Source organism: Bubalus kerabau, chromosome 2, assembly GCF_029407905.1.
Source record: "Bubalus kerabau isolate K-KA32 ecotype Philippines breed swamp buffalo chromosome 2, PCC_UOA_SB_1v2, whole genome shotgun sequence".
In the NCBI taxonomy this organism is placed as follows: Eukaryota; Metazoa; Chordata; class Mammalia; order Artiodactyla; family Bovidae; genus Bubalus; species Bubalus kerabau.
In genome coordinates, this window is record NC_073625.1 from 115485634 (window position 1) to 115512214 (window position 26581).

General features: G+C 45.2%; 1 protein-coding gene across 17 annotated transcripts in view; it reads left to right on the forward strand.

Moving 5' to 3' along the window:
* Positions 1-26581, forward strand: part of KALRN (kalirin RhoGEF kinase) — a 705836-nt gene that overhangs the window by 653396 nt on the left and 25859 nt on the right. For 12 of the 17 annotated variants that reach the window (XM_055568424.1, XM_055568425.1, XM_055568433.1 and 9 more), the window contains 3 exons: positions 1561-1799; positions 3553-3806; positions 4104-4654. In XM_055568424.1, coding sequence (XP_055424399.1) covers positions 1561-1799; positions 3553-3806; positions 4104-4122 — 512 coding nt within the window. In that variant the 3' untranslated portion in view covers positions 4123-4654. Of the gene's footprint in view, positions 1-1560; positions 1800-3552; positions 3811-4098; positions 4655-7381; positions 7506-8584; positions 8645-23829; positions 23858-24485; positions 24658-25999; positions 26122-26581 lie in introns of those variants that run through there. The other 5 variants (XM_055568444.1, XM_055568443.1, XM_055568445.1 and 2 more) reach the window with 3 other exon arrangements.

Here is a 26581-nt window from a genome sequence, read left to right on the forward strand (position 1 = left end):
GTAGAAGAAGACAGTCTCTCTGTGGAGCTTATTTAAGAAGATATGCCATTTTCAAACACTTTAGCATAATTATTGTATATAATCAAAGTAAAACCCCAGCTCCATGAGACAGATATTGATTCATCAAATCAGTTTGCTACAGTCTGCTTCACAGCTGTCTTGCAATCTGCTTCAGATTTGGAATGGTACTTCTTTGACCGTAGTCACTTATCCAGACTTGTATTGATACCTGGTTCCAAGAAAACTTTTCCCTAATTATAGTGAGTTATGAAGCTATTACTGAACTCAGTTCTCAATGCTTAAATATTTACCGTTCTCCAAGGAGAAAGGTCGAGGTCTGGTAGCAGCCCGTGCTGCACTTGCACACTCAGAAGACAAAGGACGTGACGATGGACTGGGGCCAGGCTTTTACTTATAGACACGTGTGCAGGCACCTCAGAGTCAGCCTTCCCGTCCTGAGGCCTCAGATGGAAAGGAAATTTGGACTGTATGTTGAGTCCTGTTAAAGTATATACCTATTACTGTAGAAATGTCCTCGTCATGGAAAGTTCTCTGGGCCTCAGCCATTAACCCAATTAAATATTTGTTACAGTGAACACTGATAGAAACAGCATAATCAGGCCAGCCTTGAAGTCACTGTTAGAGAATTTGACCTGTGTGGTTTTTACCTGCTATACCTCTTTACTACTCAGACCTTGGAACTTTATCATCAACTCAGGAAAACAAAGTTCATCCCTTTCCCTTCAAGACGGCTTTCCCCTGTCTCCTGAGTTCCGCTAACCACCATTCTCCCAGCCCCCAAACTCGAGGGACCCTGGCTTCTTGCCATCTTTTCCCGTCTAGGCTGTGTCAGCCTCGCCTCCCGCTGGAGCACCTGCCGCACCCCTTCCTTGTTCCCACGGCTCTGCTCAGGTCCCGCCTCTGCCCTGTCACCATCTCAGGGCTCCTGATCAGCCTGGCCTATCCCTCCCCCAACCTGCTGCAAGGTCTTGGTGCCAGCACCTGCATTTAAAACATGCAAGTTCACTGAATTCAGTCACTTTTCGTGATCTTCAGAATTAAATCCAGACTCAGTCACCTGACTTTCTAGATCTTTTACAGCATGGCAACTTGAACCTCCCTTACCCGTCTCATCTCCTTTTCCTCCACGGAGAGCCATGGCCCTGTGCACCAGGGAATCTGACTCCATTCTGTTCCTGAGACCCACCTCCCATTTGTTCCCACCCTGCAGAGCCTGCATGGTGGCTGAGGGCCGGCAGTTTCTGAAGCTCTCTGTCGCCACCCCCACTCACCCCTGTGTCCATGCACACGTACACATACTACAGAGCCTTCTCTCCCTCCTTTTGTACCATTTTGGTTTTGCATTTTCATCATTCAGACAACACTAAGAATAGTTCTCAGTAGCTTATACATTCATTAAAAACAGGGCAGCATCTTCCTCATGATACTGGGGATACAGAGTATCCCCACTCTTTCTCTCACAAAGCCTTCACCTCATGAGCCTCCAAGTCCTCGTGGGATTTCCAAAGCTGAGAGTAACAGTCTGCTCTTTCCCTGCAGCCCTACAGTCGCCCATTGAGTATCAGCGGAAAGAAAGGAGCACAGCCGTGATGAGGTCCCAGCCTGCTAGGGTTCCCCAAGCCAGCCCCAGGCCCTACTCCTCCATCCCCGTGGGCTCCGAGAAGCCCCCAAAGGGCTCCAGCTATAACCCGCCTCTGCCACCCCTGAAGATATCTACCTCCAATGGCAGTCCAGGGTTTGACTACCACCAGGCTGGGGACAAGTTTGAGGCCAGCAAGGTAAGTGATGGCCCATCACCTCCACCCTCACCCTCTTTGAGGGCACAACCTCTGTTCTTTCTTCATAAAGTAGCATCTTTTTATGCTGATTGTTTTAGCAGGAAGAATCCACTAAATGCCTTCTAGTCTCAATTATGTCTCTTCCTTCTCTGAAAAACTGAGTGAGTAAGGCCAGTTTCCCCCCGGTTCAGACACTCTGTGTTGAAGGGCTATTGTTGCCATCTGCAGAAACGCTGTAGGTAATAGTGTGGTAGCAATTATGATTTGCAGCAAATAGAGGAGTTGTGAGGTGGATCACCTAAAAGTCGAAGCTCTAGGGTTTGACAGCTTAAAGAGATTGCCCTTTCTAAAGATGAGCTCCTGAAGCGAGCCCACAGCTCTTCACCACCCAGAGGCTGATGCAGCAAGGGGGTGCTGCCCATTGATGTGTAACTGCGGAAGCTAGCCTTGGATTAGACATTTATCACAGATAATCCACAATTCAAACATTGTCATGAGGATTGTCATCAATGTACACAGCTGTTTTGACCCCACAAAGTAGTAGAAATGAGAACGAATGGGAAAAGTGCTAGGTCAGGAGTTAGGCTATCTGGTTTCCATTCCAAATTCTGCAGCTCAGAACTTTGTGTCTTGCATTAGAACCTCAGTGGGTTACTTAATCTCATCAGGCCTCCACTTCCTCTAGAAATCAATGGGTCTATGGATAGGAATGTCTACATTTTTGACCTATATGTTTTTACCTTATAGTTTTATTTTTCTTACCCAAATTATTAGATGATACTGATTTTTTTTTTTTTTCCAACCACACTGCACAGCTTGTGGGATCTTAGATCCCAACCAGGGATTGAACCCAGACCCTCGGCAGTGAAAGCACCAAGGAATTCCCTTTTTCTTTTTTTAACTATTAATGACCAAGTTCAATTCTGTGTTAGAGTAACTATACTGACCTATTTTATCACCTGGAAGTGATTTTTTTCATCTTAAAATCCCTTGCCCTGTGAGTAAGTTGAAGTCACATTAATTTACTGAAGAATTTCTGGCTCTCACCATGCTGTGAGGCAACCAGGCATCCATGGGAGTTGCAGGTCTGTCTTGAAGTAGCTTCCCGGTGCAGAGTCACGTGAAAAAGTCAGGGGGGCAGGATCCTTCATATTAATGAGTACCGGCTGGGGGGTGGAGCTGGGGGTCTGGAGGAGTTCTGTTCCCATAGTGGTTGGGTCAGGATAAGTCATGGCCTGGCCTTTGAACTGGGCAAATGTCTCATTGTTACTTCTGTCTCAAAGAGGGTCAGAATGTAGAGTAAGACCAGTGCTTTTTCAAAAGGAAGAAAAAAAATATATCAAAGAGCCTGTGTTCTTTTCACTGGGAGGTTGTGACTGCTGACCTGACCTTTGCCCAGGTGTTTACATATGCCATACCTTTGCCACACTCTTCCTCCCATGAGCTGGAGGATGCTGGCAGGAAGGTGCGTGCTAAGGAGGGATTTCCATGCGGAAGGCGTGTTCATACCTTACCCTATGGCTGAGCAGTATCTCTACCTTTACACCCTCAATTATAATATTAATGAAACATTGCCATAAAATATATTCTCAGATCCCATTTATGAATATAGTTTCATTTCTCAGGATAATTTCTGCCTGCTATTTACCTTGCTAGTAGGAAGATTGGCTTTTAACCACACAAGAGTGCAGAGCAAGCATGTGTGAACCAGCCTTCCTGTATCTGTGTCCCTTTCACCTTTGTCTCCTCGCAGAGTGACCTGGGAGGCTGCAATGGGGCCTCATCCATGGCTGTGATCAAAGATTATTATGCACTGAAGGAGAATGAAATCTGTGTGAGCCAAGGTGAGGTGGTCCAGGTCCTCGCCGTCAACCAGCAGAACATGTGCCTGGTGTACCAGCCCGCTAGCGACCACTCCCCTGCCGCTGAGGGCTGGGTCCCTGGCAGCATCCTGGCGCCCCTCACCAAAGCCACGGCAGCCACAGAAAATAGTGACGGGAGCATCAAGTAAGTGCCTCGTTGGCGTCCCCGGGAGAGGAGTATGTGGATCTAAAAAAAATTTCAAAACAAAGAACACAAAAATGCAAACGCATGGTAGGGAGTTACTGCTGCTTATTCTCCACAGCGCCAGCGGAGCCGAGGTCTGAGTGCTGGACCACACGCAGCAGGGGGCATCCGGGCTGGATTGTTCAGTTCTTTCTTTGGTGGTGGTGGTAACAGTGGTGGTTTTCTTTCCTTTTCATTTATAATTTTCTGTTTTTTTTTTTTTTTCTTTTCTCCCCACCACCCCCTTGTTAAGAAAAGAACCCTACTGAAACCCTAGGTGACAAAAGGCATGCCTCCTGTTGCTCCATTTGACCCACCACAGGATCCACTGGACTGGACTTCTATTTATATTGTATTAAGTTACTGATATATATATACACACACACACACACACACATATATATATATATTATTTTTTGATTGACTCCAAAAAATTACCTTAGCACAAATGCCAGACCTGCATAGGTCAGAGGCCTGCTGCTTCTCCCAGGAGAGAGGGAACTTTTTGGTTGTCTATGGAAATTCCTGTGTACAGATTGTAACTTTTTTTTCTAATTTTCCCCCTCCCCTGTCTCTTTAATATATGTTCATGGTCATTTGTAAGATATTTCTTTTCTGCATTTTGGTTGCGAAGGCCCTTCCAAACACATTCCTGTATAAAGTATTTTGCACTATTTAAAGAAACCCATATGAATGAAGTCAGGCTGTGCAATATAATGGAGAGTCACAATGTTCATCATTGTACCTGTAATGTAACTAATAATTTTAAATGTATTATTTTAAATATGTAAAATAAATTTTTACCATGAGCATGTCTTTATGAGGTTAAAGACTAGTGGACCCTTTTTCCTCATTGCACTGTTCTGGAACTTTTAAATGTACAAATGATTCTTCTTCTTCCTCTTCTTTTTTTTTTTTTTTCCTTTAAAAGTTGGTTGAATGCATTGGCAATTTTTTCCTAAACAAAAAGTGCCTTTGCCACCAAAGCTCCAGCCCTAGCCTTCCCTTCTAAACAGCCCCATGGGTTGTCTCTAACCTCTGAGATGAGGAATGATGCAGATCAGATGCTGTCCAACTGGGTGACCTGGTGGTGCTGCTGTAGATCAATGGCTAGTGTAGAAGGCGGTGGGGTGGCTCGCAGCCCCCACTGTGCTCCACACTGAGTGGTCACCGGTGCCCAGGGAAGAGGAACTCCCATAGGATACTTGAGCAGCAACACCAGCAGAGCTGCACCTCCTTGGTGCTTTCTCTGGCTCAGGAGACAGGTTGCTGACCCGACCCTGGCCTTTCCAGGAAACCATAGCCCCAGCTGGAAATCAGCAGCAGCCCCTAAAGGGCAATAGACCCCATTCATCTTATCCTTTACATATTTGGTTTCAGAAGCCTTGGAAATAAAGGCCCTCAAAGCATTCAGGTTCTTATTAATCAATGACTTACAGTGCTAGCCAGTTAGTTGTGATCTAATTATCCAGGCGCTCAGCACTTCTCCCTTCTCACCTTCACATCTTTTGTTCACGTTTCACACCTTCCACGGGAAGACTGGTAGGAAGGGTGTCAAACCAGGCAAAAGAGAGCAGATTCGAATACCAATTGCTCATTTGATTCCTTATCAGCAATTCTTGCACAAGGGTTAGTGGGAGTGGAACAGAGCAGTGGACTGAAAGTGGTTGTCACTATTTATCAGTGAAGGACACTCATTGCACCCTCCCAAGGGCTGCTGTGACCACAAGTGTCAAGTTGGTTGTGTTGCTACAGGATAAATGTCACTGAAATGTCTCTGTTTCCACATCAATCCCCGGGCTTGTGGCCAAGAGATGGAAGATCCCAAACCATGATGACGCCTTCTTCTAAGAAAAGGAATAGTGAAATTAAATGCGTTCTGCCTCTTGTACTATTTCGTGTCTGCTTCTCAACATTACTTGTAGCATTTCTAGTTGGGTTGTGATAAACATAGGAACGCACCCCCGTGCTCACACACACACACACACACACACTGTGTTGGCTGCTCTAGGAGTCTTTTCAGCAGGGACCTCCCTGACTCAAGATGTTCTCAGAATGAGCAGGGACTTTGCTTTGGGGGTAAAGATAGGGGATTAAAGTCTGGAGTTAAGATGATATTACCTGAAGTTAGTTTCTGTAACCAGTTCTCACTCAGAAACAACTGTTGGAGTGAACAGCTGGTATGCAAGGGATCCCAGGGAGCCTGCCAATTTAGAAGATACAAGAGGTCTGGCCAGGAGATTCTTTCTTGCCTTTTGTAGGAGCTACTTTCCAAAAAAAAAAAAAAAAAAATGAGGACATGACTATTATCACTGTTTCTTACTCAGAAAGTAGATTGCTAAACCTCCATGTTTGTAATAAATATTTTGAGCACATCTTCCCCAAAACATCCTAAAATCCCTGACATTTGTGGAGTTTTCTGGAGGAGATGCTATGTATTTTGGAGCATCCTCCTTCCTCCTGAATCTCATAGGTCTCTCTCTCTCTCCCCTGTCTCCCTTAATGAAGGCTCTGTTAATTGAGCTTTGTCTGTATAGGCCTAAATTTGATAAGGAGACACTGGAGAGGAGCCAGCCTCATTTACTCCAGACGTAATAGAATGTCATCCAAACTCTGTGACCACATCTGAAACTGACGATGCTCGCCCAGGTCCCCGATGCTGTTTGTGGCTTGACTTATGATGTCTTTGTCTTTGAGTTGTGACATATGTGGAACTCAAGAGCTCTGCACCAGCCTCTCTTTACAGGTCTATGAAGAAATAGCTCCAAACCCCCTAGGGAGAAGAAAGAAGTTAGGATAGTGTGAAAGGGCATTGCTACTCTCACCTCCTGAGAGCACATGTTGAGTCTTCGCCCAACAGGAAAATTCTAGGACCTCTCAGTGGTTGATAGAGCCCTGTATTCACAGACATGGGATAATGTGGAGAACACCAACCCTTCATCCTAACTCCTCCAGATAACTGAGTGGTACTCACCAGTCTATTAAGTCAATGCCCTAAAACTTCTATCTGTACTACACAGCGTTTGAGACTGGCCACAGCCCAAATACAAATAATGAGATGGAAACCTCATTATCATCCTTTTGGGTCTTTGTGTCTGATCCTGGGAAAGTACCTTACACACTATAGAATATACCTCCCTTATATTTCCTATTTGACTCCCCACCCCTAGTCTTCTCCCATCCACCATACCCTTCAGGAAGGGAATTCCTGAGTCCTCTAAGCCCTCATCAGTATGATATAAAAACTTCCCTCACTAGAGTATTAATAACTCCATTCTCATTCTTCCCTCCAATGCTGCAACCAACCTCGCACGCCTGTTGGGAGGGGTCAAAGTTCATCCTCACTCACTTCCTGTTGGAAGTAAGACCCGCTGCCAGCCTCCACCACAGGAGCTGGTGTGCAGGTTTGGGGCCTCCGCAGCCAGGGCTTCCCTGGAGTGCCTCACTTGCGGACTCACCAGAGGGTGGCAGTCCCACCCACCGCCTCACTCTGCCTTGACCTACCATTTTGATTGGTGCATTTTTTGGTACAACAGGAAGTCATGTTCATGGCATACTCTACGCATGAGAAAGCGGGCAGAAGTGGAGAACACGGGTAAAAATGAAGCCACAGGGCCTCGTAAACCCAAGGATATTCTGGGCAACAAAGTCTCTGTTAAAGTGAGTAAGGTATTCCGGAACTGTGTCCAACCTCTCATCTACCCCCACCCTGCAGCATTCTCACAAGGAGACTTGGGTGGATGGGGACCAGAGGGGAAGTAGTTTAGTAGGATTTTGCATGCGAGATCAATTTATTTTTTATTTTTTATTTCTCCTGGCAACTTCGATTCAAATAAGTAAGTATCTCTTTTTTTTTTTCTTTTATACCTTCCTTCTTATACTATGCAGATGTTTTATAGCAAAATTATCTGCAGTATTATTTATTCTCTTAGAAATGCAAGATGCTTGATTCATAGTAAAGTTCTCAAAGTCACCCATTCAGTGTCTTGGGTTTAAAAATACATGCAAGGTAAAGAGATTAGAGCTGTTTTCCAAACCTCCAACCCTTTGAAGTCTGAGGTTTGGAATGTAAGGGCTACTGTGTCCTTGGTAAAGTTTCATTTCTTTTCCCCAGAATTCAGACATCACCTTCAGGCCTGTGCCTGGGCAGAGAAGGGAAGCATGTTGATGAAATCCAAGCTATTGCTCTATAATAACCCAACTATGATAATGAACTCCCTGATTCTAAGCTTCGGCAGATCCTTGTTGTACCCCATCTTGAAATGATGTGATCTGTTTTCTTTGTTTTGGGCCCTCAGAGGAAAAGATCTGCCTCTGGACAATGGAAATTAGATTGCTGATGTGTAATATTGTTATAATGTGTATTATCTACCTGAGTCTTCCTGAGAAAAATAGGAACAGTCAAAACCCGTTCTAATGTCCTTCTTGGGGAAAAGAAATTATACTGTCTCCCTCACCCTCGCCGGAAAAGTCCAGCCTCACAGAAGACAACAGCTGAGATTTGACAGCGCTCGTGCTTCATTTGGCTGCTTCCGTTGCTATTTCCTGGGAGATGAGCGGCTCTCCCTGGAAAGAGCATGCCGCCCCAGGGGGCCCGCACCCACCTCACAGCACCTGGCTTCTCTCTGCCCGGTTTCCCATTGTTCATGCTTCTCTTAAGTTCTCCCCACTCTCTAGCCAAAGCTGCCTGTGTTCTAACTGTGTTCTCTTTCTTCCCCCACCTCATGCTGCCCATCAAGGAGACGAACAGTTCCGAGGAGTCAGAGTGTGATGATCTTGACCCTAATACTAGCATGGAGGTAGAAGCAGCTATTGTCCTCTTTACTACAATGATTGTCTGTTTCGATGTGTTCTGTAACAGTGACCTTGCTCAAGTGACCAGCCAGTCAAGGATACGTGGTGATATTAGGGCATTTCTGGGTGTCCCATCCAACTTACAAAAAGCAAAACAAAACTGAATTCAGTTTAATTTTGATTTAAAAAAAAAAAAACAACAAATTCTTCCTAGATGCCTTTTTAAAAACTTCTGGTTCTCTTGAATACTTGCTTATTATTTTCTTCTTTGGACGATCTGGCTTTGTGTAGAAAATCTCCAGCTTCATAATGGGAGACTTGGAAAACATTTTTTCATGGAAAATAGCATTATAAATAGTGACTGGCTCTCAAAGAGAAGAACCCATTTTTTTTAGTTCTCCTTCCTCCCTTTTCCCTTTCCCCTTTATGTTCTTTTTCTTCTGGGACTAATTCCTCCCTGAAGGCACCAGTAAAATCAGGGATTAGGTGTGGTTTGTGGGCTGACCTGAGCCCTGGTCACTGGGTATAGCTGGCGGATAGCAAATGAGGAGTGACCGCAGCAACTCCAGAACCTGCTCTTCCCCAGCCCCCAGGGCTCCTGGGCAGTAGCTGCACCCATCATGAAGGAAAAGAGCCTTGGGAACAGCCTGCCTCCTGTAGGCCTTGCTGAGTCCTTTCCAGAGATAAGGACGCTGAAACCCAGCTCAGGGGCCTTTCTCATACCACAGGGTTACAGGAATGTGGAAGAGAAACCAACATCTTCACCACCAAGGACATCCAATCAACTTCAACTCCTCCTAGGCCAGGAACTCTTTGGGATTATAGAATTAGGACTTTCACATGGCTCACCACTGACAAGCATCATAAATTTACAAACCCTAGAGAATTGGAGCAAATGGCTTTCCTGCCATTTTGTCTTTCCCAGTAAATTGAAATGTTTTTCTCCAAATCTGTGCCCACATCCCTGATAATGGATAAAAGTTTGAGAGTTCTTCTGTGCATAAAATGTAGAATGTATTTTTAAAAACTCTTCCTTTTTATAGCCCTATGTTTTTCACTTAACTAAATGGACCTTTATTATTCTAATTTGACCTAATCCCAAAGAAAGCCACCACTATATTATGACAACCAGCACAAAAGCCAAGGAAAACCAAATGACTCTGAGGGATAAGTCGGTGGTGGAAGATGCCAGCTGACTTGAGCCAAGCCAGAGACTAGTGGTTGAAAGTGAGAGATCTGGAGAAAATAGTCCCCTGTGGCTGCAGGTGTTGCCACGGAGCTAAATCTGGCAGGTGTGGGCCAGTCCGGTGCGCCCCTGTGGGAGGAAGTAGATATGGCCTTCGTAGTCTAAATGTATCTTAGAGAGTGAGGAAGGTGGGAGAAATTTCTGGCTCTGCTTTCCTTGCATTTCACAGGACAAGCACCAACTCCTGGGACGCCCACACCTGTTAGCTTGGCGATATGCCTTATGGCACCTGTATCTCCAGACCTCAGTGTTGCTGGCATGTCCTGAAAATGTCATCTGCAAATACCTGGAGGGAGGGGGGAGAGCCAGGTATCTGCATTCTACAAGGCAATTTGGGACGTTTCTCAGCTCTGGTGGACTAGGGGGAGAAGAATGACTTTCCTTCTCTGCTCTTTAGAGGAAGGATTGAGCACAGGGAGGTGTGGGACCAGGTGATCTTCTCATGGGTCAACACTGAGAAGGTTGACTGGTGTAATTAATACTCTGTTCTGCGTTTAGATGAGCAAAAGCTTGCAAGTGTGCGTGTTGTAGCCCTGCTTTGTGAATTGCACACATTTCTTGGGTTCTTGTTCATCCAAGGCTTCACATGAGCTTGAGCACAGGGAGGTGCTGTGGTTGCATAAGGAAAGATGTTAGGATGTCAATGCTGATATAAAGAAAGCCAAAAATTGTGTGATGCATGTATGAAAAGTTTTCAGATGTAACAGTTGAGGCAGAACTGGAACTCTTGAAAGAGTTGGAAGCTGCAAATATTTTGGTTAATCGAGTTTTCTGTAGTAGAAGTGCCTGCAGCCCTTGAACATTCCTATGCATCCTTGTAGGAATTATCGGGCTCTTCTAAACTGTGTTGCTATGTTGAAATTAACTCTGAGCACAGAAGCAGGTGCTGAGGGAAAGCAGGCATCATGGCACTGCTAGCGTTTTCAGACACAGATGACAAATAAGATATACAAAGTTAACCTATTCAATTTGAGTTGAGAATTTTCTCAAGGGATAGGTATAGGTAGCACTTTATTGCAATGTCCCTTGCAGAAGAAAATGGCTTGGGGGTGCCTACTGAAAAGAGCTATATGTTAAAGACCCGGTTTGAGAAATATGTGGGCCGTCCACCTCATAAAGGACTCTTGCTGTTAAATTGAGAGCTTTGGGCATCATTTCCAGGCCCAGTCTGGCCCCAGGCTTTTTGTACCTGATGACTGTAATAGGTGTGGTCTCACTGGGAGTGTGTCCCTGTGCCCCGCTGAGCTGAGCTGAGCTGAGCTGAGCTGCAATTCCTATGACCTCTGCTAAGATCCCCTGGGCCTGAGCCCCCCAGCTGACACCCACTCCACACACCCTGTGCACTGCTCAATGCTAGATCTCTGAATGCTAAGTCCTGCCCTGCTGACTGCCCACCCTTGACCTGATGCCAGCATGTTGATTCCAAGCCTAGTCATGTATAGGCTCTTATCTCCTGCCTCTGCATGAATATAATTTCCAGAGCATTCTTTATTTATTCTCAATTACTGGGTTGAAGGTTTCCTTCAAGGGGCAGTTTTCTGGGGTCTCTGCTTACACGTTAGCTGATTGCTACCCTCATGGCAGGCATATGTCCTAACATACAGTTTTAGGGAGACATATAGGCACATCCCTGAAAGCTAGTAAGAGGAAAATACAGCACCTTGAATCCTAGGAATCTGATTTTCAAAGCTTTCTGAGAACACCCAGATTTGTAAAGGGAGGCAGTTCTGCTCTGATGTGTACATCCTTTTTCTTCCCCTGTAGAGACATGCTTATGAGTGTTCTCAAGCATAACCTCCCCTCCCACTCCCAGGACTGCAAGCCACACCACCAGCCCCTGCTGAACTGGCTCTGGGTCTCTGCGATCGCCTCACAGCTCACAGCCCCCTTGTCTCCTGCTGATCCATGAGCACATCTCAGAGGGGCCATTCTAAAAATGACTAGATCTGTCCATAGTTTAGTCTTGTTCTTTACCCTGCACTGATTACACTTTGGGAGTGGCAATGGAGGGGGATATTATAAATGAGAGAAATGTCTGTACGTGGAAGAAGAGTCAAATCAGGCTGAAAATCAAACACGAGGCTTGGGAACATTCACTACAAGTGAATGTTAATTCATTTTTCCCAGTAGAGCTTAGACTGCCAGTTGTCTTTTATTGACAAGGCAGGCAGGTGTGATGGTGGGCTAGGCACCACATGCCCACCTGCCAGCTCCTCACCCTGTCCTGCCCCGTGTCTGCACTGACACCCAGGCGGGAGGCAGGGCTGAAGGCTTGAGGCTCAGCCTCCGCCCTCTCAGCTAACACACCCATCCCTGAAGAGTCTGGGTTTTTCTGAACTGTATTGGATTTCTCCCAGGACCCAGGCTACACGGGTTCCCACATCCCTGCCACCTTTGAAAAGTTGTCTGAAGACTCAATGCTTGGGCTTTGGCACTCCTCCTCCAACCTCAGCATCGCCGCTTGCCTGCAGCGGATGTTGGCGTAGAAAGGCCTGACCCAACCTCCCAGACTTGGGTCTCAGTCTTCAGGCTAGCATTTATGTCAAGTCCAGTTAATTAAATGCATCTTAATATTTTTTAATGCCAATACCACTTTTAACAGAGATGGTCAGTCCATCAGAGTAAGAGGTTGTCATGATTCTAAAAAGGTCACATCTCTGCCTTAGCTAGCCGTTTGACACAGGGCCGTTCTCAGCCACAACACAGGCTACATGCAGTCATAATGCCAACCATGAGGCATTTAACTCCAGGGGGTGGGTATTGGTGCTTGCTGTGTAAGAACTGGGTTGGGAACCTGTGGGAGAGAAAGCATGTGAGAAGATGAAGCTAATTTGAAAAGAAATTTCCAACTAGGGTAAGAATCATGGACTTTCAGAGTTGATGGAATCTTGGAAACCTTTAGTTAACACTATCCCCTTCATTTGTTTGTTTTTTATCGTGCTGAAACATACATGATGTAAAATTTACCGTTTTACCTGTTTTAAGTGGCATTAAGTGCTTTCACAGTGTTGTGCAGCCGTCACCATTATTCATTTCCACAACTGTTTAATCATCCCAAACTGAAACTTTACCTGCTGAACAATAACTCCACTCCACTCGCCGTCTCTCCAGCCCCTTCCAAGACTTTTAGAAGAGGAAACCAAGGCAGAGGAAGTTGTGGCTTTCTGTTCACAAAATGAGCAGGTGCCCTGAAGCCTGTTTCTGGTTTTCCCTGGCCCTTGTTCCCCCACCCACACTATCCTGCTCCCCGCTTGGAGCTGCCTGAAAGGTTGTTGTTGATTCACGCGAATACACTGGGATTCTTGGCCCCCGGAGGAGAAGAATTCAATCCGGGGCCAGAGACGAGGCTTGATCGCTCAGAGCTTTTGTGTAATAAAGTTTTATTAAAGTATAAAGGAGATAGAGAAAGCTTCTGACATAGGCATCAGAAGGGGGCAGAAAGAGAACCCCCTTGTTAGTCTTCAGCTGGATGTTATGTAGTCACTAGCAGTCTGTTAATGAAAGAAAGGAATGTCTTATAATTCAGAATGGTACCAAATGGTTTATCCTGGGCCATAAAATAATTAACTTGAATCTTAAAGAAGGGCAGACCACCATACAAATAGTTTCATTTGCATAGATTAGGGGAACAATATCTGAGTATAACATACTGGTTTGTCAAGTAGGTTTTGGGCCAAGAGGCGGCACCGACTTGGAGACAGAGTTTGGGGTAAAGGCGTAGTACATTAGCATAGCTTAAGACAAACATTTCCATAAGAAAAAGGCATTGGTTATCTTTAGGCTCAAGAATAGCTAACTTCAGGCGAAACCAGGTGTCATTATGGCAACACAGTATTTTAAGAGAAACCTCTCTTTAAATTTGTATAGAGTTTAAAAATAAAATAAAATTTAAAAAAAATAATAAATTTGTATAGAGAAGGAAAAAAATATTGCTAGTTTGTTTCCTCCTGCCGCTTAAGAGAGATAAAAATGTCTGACACTTGCCAGCTATTTCTTCCATTTGGAGACCCCTGGCCTTCCTGCCTGTTACCCTCTCATGCCCACCCCCATCTTCAGGTTGTTTTTAATCTAAAACACAGATTCTGGCAGACAAGAGGACATGCCTTCCAGTGCCAGTTTTCCTCTGTTCATTTGTTATTCAGTTTTCCAGCTCAACAAAGAAGAATATCTTTTCCACCCATCCCGGCCCTGCAAGGCTGAAGCAGGACTTAAATAAAAATCACACAAAGGCAGTGTCATATGGAAAGAACACTGGCACAGGAGCCAGGAAACCTGGACTCCAGTGTAGGGACTGTCAACTGTAAGTCCTCAGGCAGGTCAGCCTTTCTGAGCCTGAGGGGGTTTCTCTGTGGGAGGTCACAGAGCTCCAGGAGCACGGGTGTTTATCTAAGAAATGTTGAACCCTTTGAGCCTCATGCTGGTCTAAGGTGTAGTATTGAAAGACCTTGCTCTCTTGAACTTCTGACTCTGAGAACAATGAGGCCCCAACAGAAGAGAAAGTAGAAGAGTTTGTGCTTTGCCCCTGAAACTTGTTCTGCAGGGGCTGTGGCAGGAATGGCCTGGGTACATTTCCTCCCGAGCCCCAGCTGGAGCGTCCACTTCCAGCTCTGGGAAGAGTTTGAGTGGCCAGAATTGACCTTTCTTTCTCGCCCAGACCCACAGTTCCCTAGCCCTGGCTTTCACGTCTTCAAAGAGCTAGCCTGCTGCTCCCACCTTAGCTGCCTCGGCGCCTTGTCCCAGATTCAGAGCTTCAAAATAACCTGGCCAGACAGATTCAAGGAAACTTTTACACCCCTGGTCGGGTGACTGACCTCCCGGCATCGCCAGTGGATTTCCACTGGTGCCTGTTTCTGCATTTTATAAAAAGAATTTTTTTTTTTTTTAAATGAAAAGAACTCTTTGGAGAAAAGAAAGTGAAACATCACATTCCTCTCATTTTATTTTTTACAAAATATTTTCTTTGTAATAGATCTGATGGGTTGGGCCCAGAGATTCACTCCTCTTGCCTAGCTTAGCTCTAACTCTACATGCACATTGATTTATATTTTGCCACTGGGAGAAGCGCACTTAGCTGGCTGGAGCTAGTGTTTCTCCCAAGAGGATTCACTACAAGATCTTCCACAGCACCGTCATGTCTACTGTGCTTTCTGCTCCTTCCAACCGTTTGGTGAATATGGGGTTTTCTTACCCTCCTAGAAGAAACAGGTTCAGAAAGATCATGGTCACACAACCGATAGAAACAGCAGGTCTTAATTGTGGTGCTTTGAGAGGACAGACTTGGCATGTGATAGAGAAGTCTGCTCCCCAAGTGAGGCTCAGTTCCTAAAGGAAGATCAGTTTCAGGCCGTCCCCTGGTGCACATTTGCTTGCTGGAGGAGAATTTCTTCCTCAACAACTTTTTAAATCCCTTGACAGTTGGGGTAATTATTTGGCCTCACCACACCCGTTCCCAGTGACTCAGGAGTCCAGCCATAAATGCCAGGAAAGAGGTCTAGTTTCAAGAGCCGGAAACGTCTGAATTGTTTTTTCAGTTCAGAATAGTCACCCAGCACACCCTCACCCTCATCTGGAAGCCTGGCCCATCTCATTTGTATCATACACTGATGAGATTATGAGGTGCTATTGACCCAGGAGAAGTTGCTCTAAGAGCCAGCTATTAGAGGAGCAGAGGCCACCACCTCCCTTGCCCACACCCTGTGCTGTCAAGATCCACCTACAGGCCCGCTCAACATGATTTCCTAGTCAATTGAGTTTAACACAAGTTGGTTGATACAAGGCATCGCAGTGAGTACTATAGAGGGCCAACAAATTATGTAATTTAGGTTCCTCCCTGTGCTGCCACGTGGAGGGAGATGGCTTTGATTAAATGCCTGTTATATAGGGAACTTTGAAATCTGCTCTTTTGGGGTCATAGAGCCATTCAAGTACTCATTCGGTGAATATTTAACAGCCATTCAGGGCTGGGCTAGGAGAAGGCAATGGCAACCCACTCCAGTACTCTTGCCTGGAAAATTCTATGGACGGAGGAGCCTGGTAGGCGGCAGTCCATGAGGTTGCTAAGAGTCAGACAGGACTGAGTGACTTCACTTTCACTTTTCACTTTCATGCATTGGAGAAGGAAATGGCAACCCACTCCAGTGTTCTTGCCTGGAGAATCCCAGGGATGGGGGAGCCTGGTGGGCTGCCGTCTATGGGGTCGCACAGAGTTGGACACAACTGAAGCGACTTATCGGCAGCAGCAGCAGGGCTGGGCTAATAACAGTAGCTCCTGTTTATCAGCCTTTCCTGTGCATCCAGCTCCATATACCATGACATAGGTACTGTTCACGTTGTTTTTGCTTTACAGGTGAGAGAGCAGAGAGGTTAAGTAACTGCCCCAAGGTTGTGCATTCACAACCTGTCTCCCAGGATGCCTGTGTGCATGGTCATTGGCTTCACACAATGTCAGGGGCTGGGTTGGAGGGACTGATAGGATGTAAAGAGTCTTGGAGAAGTGTGAAGGGTGAGGAAGGGGCTTGAGAGTGCCTAGCACATATTGAAAAGAGACTGCTATCTGGATACCTGGGGTTTAGGTATGTGAGAAGAGTGGTAGGAAATAAAGCCTGGCAGGTGAGTTTTAACCAGATTCTGAAGGCTTTGGGGGATTTGCCAGGAAGCCTGGACTTGATCGAGCAGACAATGAGGAGCAGTTGAAGGTTGTTGGGCAGAGTCCGGATAATTCATTCTGGGCTTTAGGAAGTAACTGGCACCTAACTGAACACAGTGGGGACAGGCAGGCCCATTGGAGGGCTGTTGTAGTAGACTAAAGTGGAAGGTGGCAAATACCCAGCCCTAAGGGGCAGGACAGGGAGAGGAAGAGCGCTGGTGAAAGGCAGGGAATGACAGCAACTGTGTGTTCAGCTCAGGGACCTCAGGGAAGAAGCACCTGGGTGGGAATCCACAAGTCAGTCTTCCTCTGGCCCTTGTCCTCAGAGCACATCGTAACCTATTGTGGGTCCACAGATTCTGGGAGGTTGTTTCCCCAGTAAAAGAGGTTTTGGGGGATCAGGATATGATCAAGGTCAAATCATTAAGGGATGAGACCTCAGGACACTCATGCATAGAGATTTTGAATATTCACAGTCAAGACTGTAGATTCCACGTTGGAAACGTGAGTTACAGAAGGGAAAGGATACCACCACCACTGGAACCCCAGCCCCATCCTCACGAAACCAGAGACCAGTATGTGCACTCCATATACCACTTTTTAGTTCCTTTCTCCTCTACTGTTTTGTGAGATAGAAGATAGATCTTTTTTCATTATTCTGTGGAAGTCATATTTTTATCCCTTTTATTTTTGAGAACACAATCTTCTTAAAGCAAAGCTTGAAGAATAGGAGAGGGATTTGGACTAGAAGGGGCTTCCCTCATGGCTCAGTTGGTAAAGAATCCTCCTGCAATGCAGGAGATCCCAGTTCGATTCCTAGGTCAGGAAGATCTCCTGGAGAAGGGGTAGGCTACCCACTCCAGTATTCTTGGGCTTCCCTTGTGGCTCAGCTGGTAAAGAATCCACCTGCAATGCAGGAGACCTGGGTTCGATCCCTGGGTTGGGAAGATCCCCTGGAGAAGGGAAAGGCTACCCACTCCAGTATTCTGGCCTGGAGAATTCCATGGACTGTATGGTCCATGGTGTCGCAAAAAGTCAGACAAGACTGAGGTATGATTTCTGATTTGACTTTCACTTTCACTTTGGACTAGAAGTCCCCATGAAACAACATGCTCCACACATAGACACTCATAACTCTACCCAGTAGTTAGTGCTTAATATGTTCTCAGGAACACATGGAACTTTTTGTGAAAATCAACCATGTACTACCCATAAAGCAAATCCCAGTGAAAATCAAGGAATCAGTCCTGTAGAAACCAGGAACAAGAAGATAATTTTTTTTAATTTCATATATTTGTAAATTTAAAAGCATTTCTATTAAAATTGGGTCAAAGGAAAAAATCAAGGTTGAAAGAAAAGTACTTAGAACCAAATGATAATGAAAATATCGGGGAGGTAAGGATAGTTCAAAGAGAATTCTGTTGTCTGGGATTGTGTTGCATTTATGTATTTTTTAAATTCCAGCTTATGTCCTCTTAGAAATGAGAAGAAATAGGAATATTTTCTAAATATTTAGAGAAATGTTTACTAAAAAAATAGAATATTGTGTCTGGTTTCACCAGACTGGAAACATGAAGGGCTAAACCTCCAAACCAGAAATCATACCTCAACTTTTAGACATTGTTTTTCTGTTATCTGTCCATTTTATTCATCATCTAAAAATCCCTTTCTTTCCTTGTTGGAACACAGAGTCGCTTGACACAAGCACTAAGAGAAAGAGGAGGCAGAGAATGGAATTTTATTTCACTCAAGGTAGCTCTGAGTTGAGTTTAGGACCTTTGGTTAGAGTTTTGTTTGACTATTTTGACTCCATCGGCATTCTAGATGTATAGTTCTGAACTGTGTTTTATGAGAGGTGATGAGGGATTTAAAAGAAAGATGTATTTTTCTTCTGGAGTCGTTTGACACCTGGTCTTCTAGACAGATGGGATTTCATCCTCACACTCAGGTCTTGGAGTCAGAACCTTGGACACTGACTGGCAAGAAAAATAAACTCCAGATTTGCTCAAAGCTCAGCTTATTATTCATTGCTGGTTGATTTCACCTATAATTCTTCCCTGTTACCTCACTACCCTCCCATTTTAAAGTAAAATCAAGAAAACAATTGGAATTCTCTCCAGAAGGAAGAAACTGAGTTGCTGATGAACCGGATTGTGGTGGTTCTAGGAGGACCCACTACCACCTGCTGCCCTCTGCTGTTTATACACAACCGGATTCCTAACCAGCCCTTTCCCACATGGTTTATACCAGCCTCCTCCTCCTGAAGTTTGGTCTCTCAGAGAGAGAACATGCATTTCATATAAACAACATCATCTTCCCTCCACCTCGGCTTCCATTTTGGAATCCAGATCTCTCCCCCTGCCCCGCCACCACTTTACATGGGCTCCCAGACTGTTTCTGAGGAAGGAAAACATTAGGTTTCAAGAAATGTGTGCCCCTTATAATTAACCCTTTGAGTCCCAGTCTGATACCTCAGGTCCTGTCCCACACCACCTGTGATCATTAGACGAGGTAGTGTCTAATGGAAAGGAAACCTAAGTTCTAGTCTAAACTGGGTGACCTCAGTTAATTTAACAAATTCTACTTGTTCTGCTATGTCAAGCAACATGACAAAGAGTACATAAAATACATGAACAGGTTATGGCTTCAAAAGGGTTCACAAGTCTGGTGGGGCTCTTAACGTGCAGGGGAGATGTGACGACAGATGGCAGAACACAATCAGAGCCAAAGGGACCGACCTCTGGAAGAGCAGAGAAGAGGGGAAGATCACTGTCGGCTAAATCTCCGATCGTGCCTGGCTGATGAGATTTCAGAACAAGCCATGTTCCGGATAAACGGAAATAGAAAAACACTCCGAGTTCATGGCAAGGCATTTTTCTCAACTCTCCTCCCTATCATTTCAGTTCTTCATTGATTTGACAGACAGCAATGGAACGCTGTGTGTCAGGTATCGTGCTAGGCTCTGAGGCAATGGCAGTGAATGAATGAAACATGGCCCTCACCCACACGGGCCTGGTGGTCCATAGGGAACCACAGATAAATATGAAGCTATGGGATGAAAGGTTGTCATGACCCTCCTCCAGTCAATACTCTGATTTGCTTCAAAATAAAAGAAAACAAGGAAGGAATCCCCTATGGGCATAATCCAGAGTCACAGAAAAACATTAGGATGGATTTTTTTTTTTCCGGGCTCTTTATTCTTGCTGGACAAGTTTGTAGAGGAGAACTGGGTAGAGATGGGACACAGAGCAAAGGTCAGCAGGCAGTCCTTTGACATTGATAACAAAGTCTCCCAATGCTTTTCCCAAGACCTTGCCTCTGCACTGAACACCAAGGTGGAAAAAGCTCTGGGAGCCATTTCCCCATCACTGTCTCTGTGCTGTTACACTTAACTTCCCTGTCTCCACTGGAAACGGGAATAAGTAACTGCTCAGCAGTTTCTCCCAGGGCTTTGGAGAAGCAAATGAAGGAGTCTTGAGTAGTTTGTGCCAACTATGAAAGGCTAAACCAATGTTGCTGATGGTATTACCATTATCAGCAACACCTGGGCCGGCCAAAGGGCAGCGGCATGAAAAGAGATGCCTTCCACAAGCTGCCTCCAGATAAAGAACCTGCAGTTAAGCCGTACTGGCAGCCTTTCTCTCCAAAGTCCCTGCTAAGGTCTATACCAAAGCTAGGAGGATTTTCTTTTTAAACAATGCTTGCTGTGTTTAATAATATACTTAACACAGTTGGGGTTGTGACAAGAAAGGGGAATAAGGTAAACTCTCTAAGCAGCAGTGTGGGATGTTTATAAAGCACTGCCACAGTATAGGTTTATGAAACCCCACTCAAATGTTTGTAACATAGGAAACTGCCATTGGAGAGCTCTCTGAGACTCCTGGCGTGGACTTGGTGTCTTGCTCCCTTGTGGATTCCCATCAAGATGGGAAATACAGGCCATGGAACAAAGCTGGCAGCATTCCCAAATCTTTTTGACCCTAGAGTCAAATCCTTCTGATTGACTTGGGGTAGGAGGAGGGAGAGGGCAGTGCTTTGTGTTCCTTGAAGGCTGGTTATTGACACCAGCCAAGCACCGTCCTCAACACTGCCTGTCATTTAATTCCATCTTTCCCAGTAGACCATTGGCTCAAGGAGGGTAGTGGGCATTCTGCCTCGCCGCCTGCTGGCCACCACCACTTAACCAATGGTAAGCTCAGTAAATCATCATCAAATAGGTTGAGGTCTTCAGTCAAACAACTTTCCAAGTGGGCATTATGATCCCCAGTTTACAGATAAAACCGAGGCTTCAGTTGCTTGGGAATGTTGTTCAAGTCAAGAGAGTGTGTCTGGCTTAGAGTCTGGATACTACATGCTCTGTCTGCTCCTAGAGTTTATAATCCCTCATGCATCCCATATTCCTAAAGACCCTACTCTCTCAGAGGCCATGGATTTTATTGTTTTTAATCTTTTTTTTTAAAAAAAGTTTGCATTCTATTGTGTTTAAAAGCTGACTCCAGTCAAATATTATTAGGATTATACACAGGAGTAATTATGTTATAGATCTTTTGGTCCTGTTTCCAGATTTTATGTATAAATCAGTCCTAAATTCATGGGAGAACTGCAATGTGACATAGATCAAATATTCATTCAACCAACATGTATTAAATGCCCATTACATGGCACACTGGGGGCTAGAGGCCTGAGGTGCAAAGATGAATAACATGGTTCCTGTTTTTTAAGAACGTACAGTCTAATACCTCTGACCGAACCATTTTTTCCTTTAAAAATTTATTACAAAAGTGAAACATAATGACTGCAGAATATTTGGAAAGCCCGTGTAAGAAAAAAAAAAAACCACCCAGTGTTCCGATGTTTTATAAATTCTGAGGTCAGAGCCTATGTCTTAGTATCTCTGTATCCACAAAATCTTACACCATCCAGTGTGCTCCAGTCTATGGGGTCACAAAGAGTCGGACACAACTGAGTGACTGAACTGAGAGAAGCAAGCAGTATTTTTTGAGTAGGGGGACAGCCACCCGCCATCTCATCACCCTGAGAAAACCACTGTTAACGTTTAGGAAATATTCCTAGTTTTCCTTGACTGTGAAATGCCTGATTCCATGTCGTCCTCCCACTCCGCCTAAGCCAGGCGGATCGACTCCTGGCTCCCTCAGCAGCCCCTGCACGTGATGCTGTGCTGCCCATCGAGGGCACCGGTGGCTTAGTTGCCTTGTCAACGGGGGCAACTCTTCACACTTCTCCTACCGTGCTCTGGGGTCTCCTCACGTAGATGGGGTTTCAAAAGTGTGGGAAAAGCAGTCCCTTTACCATATGCCCCATGCATCCCCCACCCCACCCAGAAAAACCTCTGGGGCAGGAAACTGGTCTATCCGAGATTGGTTTCCTTGGATTGAGGGTAACTTTTAGCAGCCTTCCTCAACGGGCTGCATGTTGATTCACCTGTGTTTTAAAACTGCTGATCCCAACCAATTAAAAGAGAATTTCTAGGCGTAAGGCCCAGGCATTGGGTTTTTGTGTGTTTTTAAAGCCACCTGGGTCAAGGAGTGAGAACCACCGGTTTAAAAGCGGGCAGGGCAGTGGTGTGAGCAGCCTTGGAGACTAGCAGAGAGCCCTGTGGTGGTCAGAATCCTGAGACACTCAGCTCCAGGACAAAGCATTACAGCAGTTTTCTGCAGCCTGTTTCATGAAAAGCCTGAGTGATAGACGCAGGCAAAAGGTTTGCAGACAGGAACTCAGAGGAGGAATATCTTTTTCCAAAGGGCTTGATGGATGCCTGTATAAGGCAAAACCCCACAGAAACCGAGTTGACCTGGGACTTGGGTGAATCAGGGAGATAAGTGTGACTGCCCCAGTGGGCGGTTTGCCAGGCACACAAGCTTCCTGCCTTCATTGTGAAGTAAAGAATTTTGCAAGATCAACTGTTAGAAGCCACTGCAACAATAGGCCTCTTAGCAGAAGGGAGATGATTAGAATTAGATCATCTTTAAATAGTCATTGAATACTTGTCAAGCATTGTGCAATATACATGGTGTCATTTAATCTTCATGATAACACTTTGTACTAGGTATTATTTATCCCCAGTTTATAATGAAGGAAAGTAATGGTAGTAAAGTTTAAATGACTAGGATAAAACCACATAAAACGAAAGAAGTGAGCCCCAGCCTCTTCTGCTCTGTAGCCCAGGTTTTGTTCACCCCACCCAGCTTTGTGACCTAGACTATAGGGTTAGAGGTCAGACAAAAGATGGGAGAGAAATCAAGCAATCATCTTCTCAAGAAGGGGTAACGGCCAGTGGACTGGAAGGTTGTCCCTTCTGTGAGCTCCATGTTGTCACATGGCAGACAGCTTGATATGTACAAAGGGCACCAGCAGGGCCTCCACCAACCAGCCATATGACCAGACAGTTCACTAGGGCAGCCCAAGTCTCCGTTTCCTCACCCAGGCAGCCAGGAGGGCAGTTCTGTGGTTTTCAAGCTGCCTATGGAGACTTGGGAGAAGGCAATGGCACCCCACCCCAGTGCTCTTGCCTGGAGATTCCCATGGACGGAGGAGCCTGGTAGGCTGCAGTCCATGGGGTCACTAAGAGTCGGGCCCGACTGAGCGACTTCACTTTCACTTTTCACTTTCATGCATTGGAGAAGGAAATGGCAACCCACTCCAGTATTCTTGCCTGGAGAATCCCAGGGACAGAGGAGCCTAGTGGGCTGCTGTCTATGGGGTCGCACAGAGTCGGACACGACTGAAGCGACTTAGCAGCAGCAGCATGGAGACTTGGGCCATAGGAGAAGTTCTGGGAGGGCAGGATGAAGAAGTGGAACTTTCCTTTCCCCTCAACCAGTCAAACTGTGCATTTAGCTGCTGGGAGGAAATGACTGGATTCTTGTCCAGCACCCTTCTACTTTAACAGATGTCAGTTCCTCTATTTTTGAATATTCCCAATGCTGGGAAGAATCAGTGCCGTGATGCTTGAGTGAATGTCAAGGTGGAGGAGAATGGGTTTGCATGCATACAATAGGGAGGAAAGCAAGAGCCGGAGGACAGCAAGGCCAGCTCTGCAGTTACAGTACCCCTGCCTGGGGCCCCAGCTGCCCAGAGGGAGTGTGAACAGGCAGAGGGGAAAGTAAATCAGGTGCCCTTGTTGTTACTGCCCTAGTGCTACGGTCACAAACTATAGGGGCTGGGCTCAAGGCTTCTTGCCCCAAATCGTACTTCCATTTTGGTCACTATGATGAGTCTCCTGTTCTCTTTAAGTAGCTTAGGATTTAAGCAATTTTCTGTTTCTTTGTGTTTTTCAGATCTTAAATCCAAATTTCATCCAAGAAGGTGAGTTAAAAAGTGCCAGAATTGACTACACAGGGATTGGCTAAATAAAGTATGGCAAATCCAGCACTGAGGTAGCATCTTTAAACAATGGTCATGTAGTCCTGTACTTATGGACAGGGAAAATGTTTAGGATAAACAGTGGGGTAAAAAAGACCACAACTTGCAATGTGTATAATGGGATCCACTTTTTGTAAGAAAAGATATATTTCTATAAAATCTAAAAGGATATATACCAGACTGTTCACAGAAACCTCTGAGTGATGACATCATGGAGACTGTCTTCTCTTTTTTTAAATCTATATTTCCTAATTTTTCTAAAACTAAACATTTATTAATGGAAACCCATTCCAGTATTCTTGCCTGGAGAATCCTATGGACAGAAGAGCCTGGTGGGCTACAGTCCATAGGGTCACACAGAGAGTCGGACACAACTGAAGCGACTTAACATGGCCTGGCACTTTAAAAATACTTTTTCACAGGACACAAGTGACTCTGCGCTGTTAAGCTGAAGATTATTCGAATCATTACACAGCATGGGTGGGGAATGAGAGGGTTGTATTATAGAATAATTGTTTTGTTCAGTTTCTTCTGAATAATGCAAATGTATGTCATGTTGATTTGACCACAGTGGCGCCAGAATTCCTCGTGCCCTTAGTGGATGTGACCTGCTTGCTTGGGGACACGGTGACTCTGCAGTGCAAAGTCTGTGGGCGGCCAAAGCCCACCATCACTTGGAAGGGTCCAGACCAGAACGTCCTTGACACTGACAACAGCTCAGCTACATACACCGTCTCCTCCTGGTAAGCAGCAGCCCCACATCAGCACCGCACCTCCCCACGCCTCGGGCAGTACCCAGAAGCTAAGTCTGGGATGCATTTCCTGTGCAGGGTACTTAGTCTCTCAGAGAAGGGCTGCCCTGGAACCTGTTCTAGCACAGACCCTTTGTGGCCCTTGGGATCCTGTGAAACAGTGATATACTCAATTCCTCCATTAAGAACAATTTTCTTAGAAGGAAAAAAAGAATGACTTACTCCAAAGTGTACAATAGAAAACAGAAAATCCAGCCACAAGTATGCTTCCACGCAAAGACTATAAAATCAAACTTGGTTGAACCAAAAGTGAAAGTGTTAGGCGCTCAGTCGTGTCCAACTCTTTGCAACCCCATGGAGTGTATGTAGCCTACCAGGCTCCTCTGTCCATGGGATTCTCCAGGCAAGAATACTGGAGTGGGTTGCCATGCCCTTCTCCAGGGGATCTTCCTGGTTCAGGGGTTGAACCTGGTTCTCCTGCATTGCAGGCAGATTCTTTACTTCTCAGTCACCAGGGAAGCCCCGCTAATTAAGATCTTTCTTGCACAATGCTGCTTACATAGGACAAGCAGTAACAAGCCCTAGATGCTTAAAAAACATTTATGGAAGAAACAGCTGGGATCAAGACACTTCATCCTTTAGCTTAATGTTTTTGTGTGTGAAATGATATTCCTATCAGAGACTCCATGGCCTGATCCTAAAATATCAGTGGACCCAGGGAGCTTAGGATGAGAGTCAGTGCGTGGCAAGGGTCAGGAAGATTACCACATTATGTTACAACCAGTGAGGAGGGAGTGGGACTGACTGTGACCGCTGGGTTTAACCTTTTCAGAGTAGGTCTTTAATGTCTTGAACCCCAGGCTGGAACTACTGGGAAAGTTATTCAGTGAAGGAATTTGCCTTAAGTCACTCAATTATTTCGAGGGTGCCACATGTAGAATGTGAACTACTTGCACATTTTCATTCTTTAGTCTTTCCATTTTTTGTACCACTTGTTATTGCTTATGGACTGAAAGTATTTTAGGACCAAATATTTTAGGTAGTAATAATATTGGGGATCAGTATTTGTATAGGACTTTATTTCAAACCGTGTTCTAATTCTTATCTTATTTTACTTCTTTACTATCCCTCATTTACAACCAACTTGAGAGATAGGCATGCCAAGAATTTTCTTCCTCTGTATGGAATTGGGGAAATAGAGGGCAAGGTGCTCAGCCAAGATAACAAACGGACTAGACCTTGGTCCAAAGGACTCCGCTCAGCACACCTTGTACCCTTACGAGTTGACTGTCTCATTACTGGTGTTTGAAGGACATCCTTTTCATGTCCCTAGTGACTCTGGGGAAATCACCCTGAAAATCTGCAATCTGATGCCCCAAGACAGCGGTATCTATACCTGCATAGCAGCAAACGACCATGGTACTGCGTCAACATCTGCTACTGTTAAAGTGCAAGGTACAGTTTCTTTGTTAGTCAAACATTTCTCGTGTTTTAATATTCATTTTTAATTACGGTAAAATACACATAAAATGTACCATCTTCACCAATTTCAAGTGCGCTGTTCAGTAGTGTGAAGTACACGCACACTGTTGTGTAACCCATCTCCAGAACTCTCTTCATGTTATAAAGCTGAAACTCTGCACCCTTGAAACAAAGTATGTCCACTTCCCCTCACTCCCCTCAGCCCCTGACAACCACCATTCTACTTTCTATGAGTTTGTGTTAGTCAAACATTTTAACTGGACATTATAAGGGCTCCCTGAGACCTGGGGAAGAAGAGGGGCATTGTGAAAGTTCCAAAACAAGGTTGCAGCAAATGGGAACAGAATGAATCTTTGATAAGAGCTGTCCAGGCCCTACTGTATGCCTCCCACAGCACGGTTCTCTCACTGAGCTTTCTGTCCAGTATGCAGCG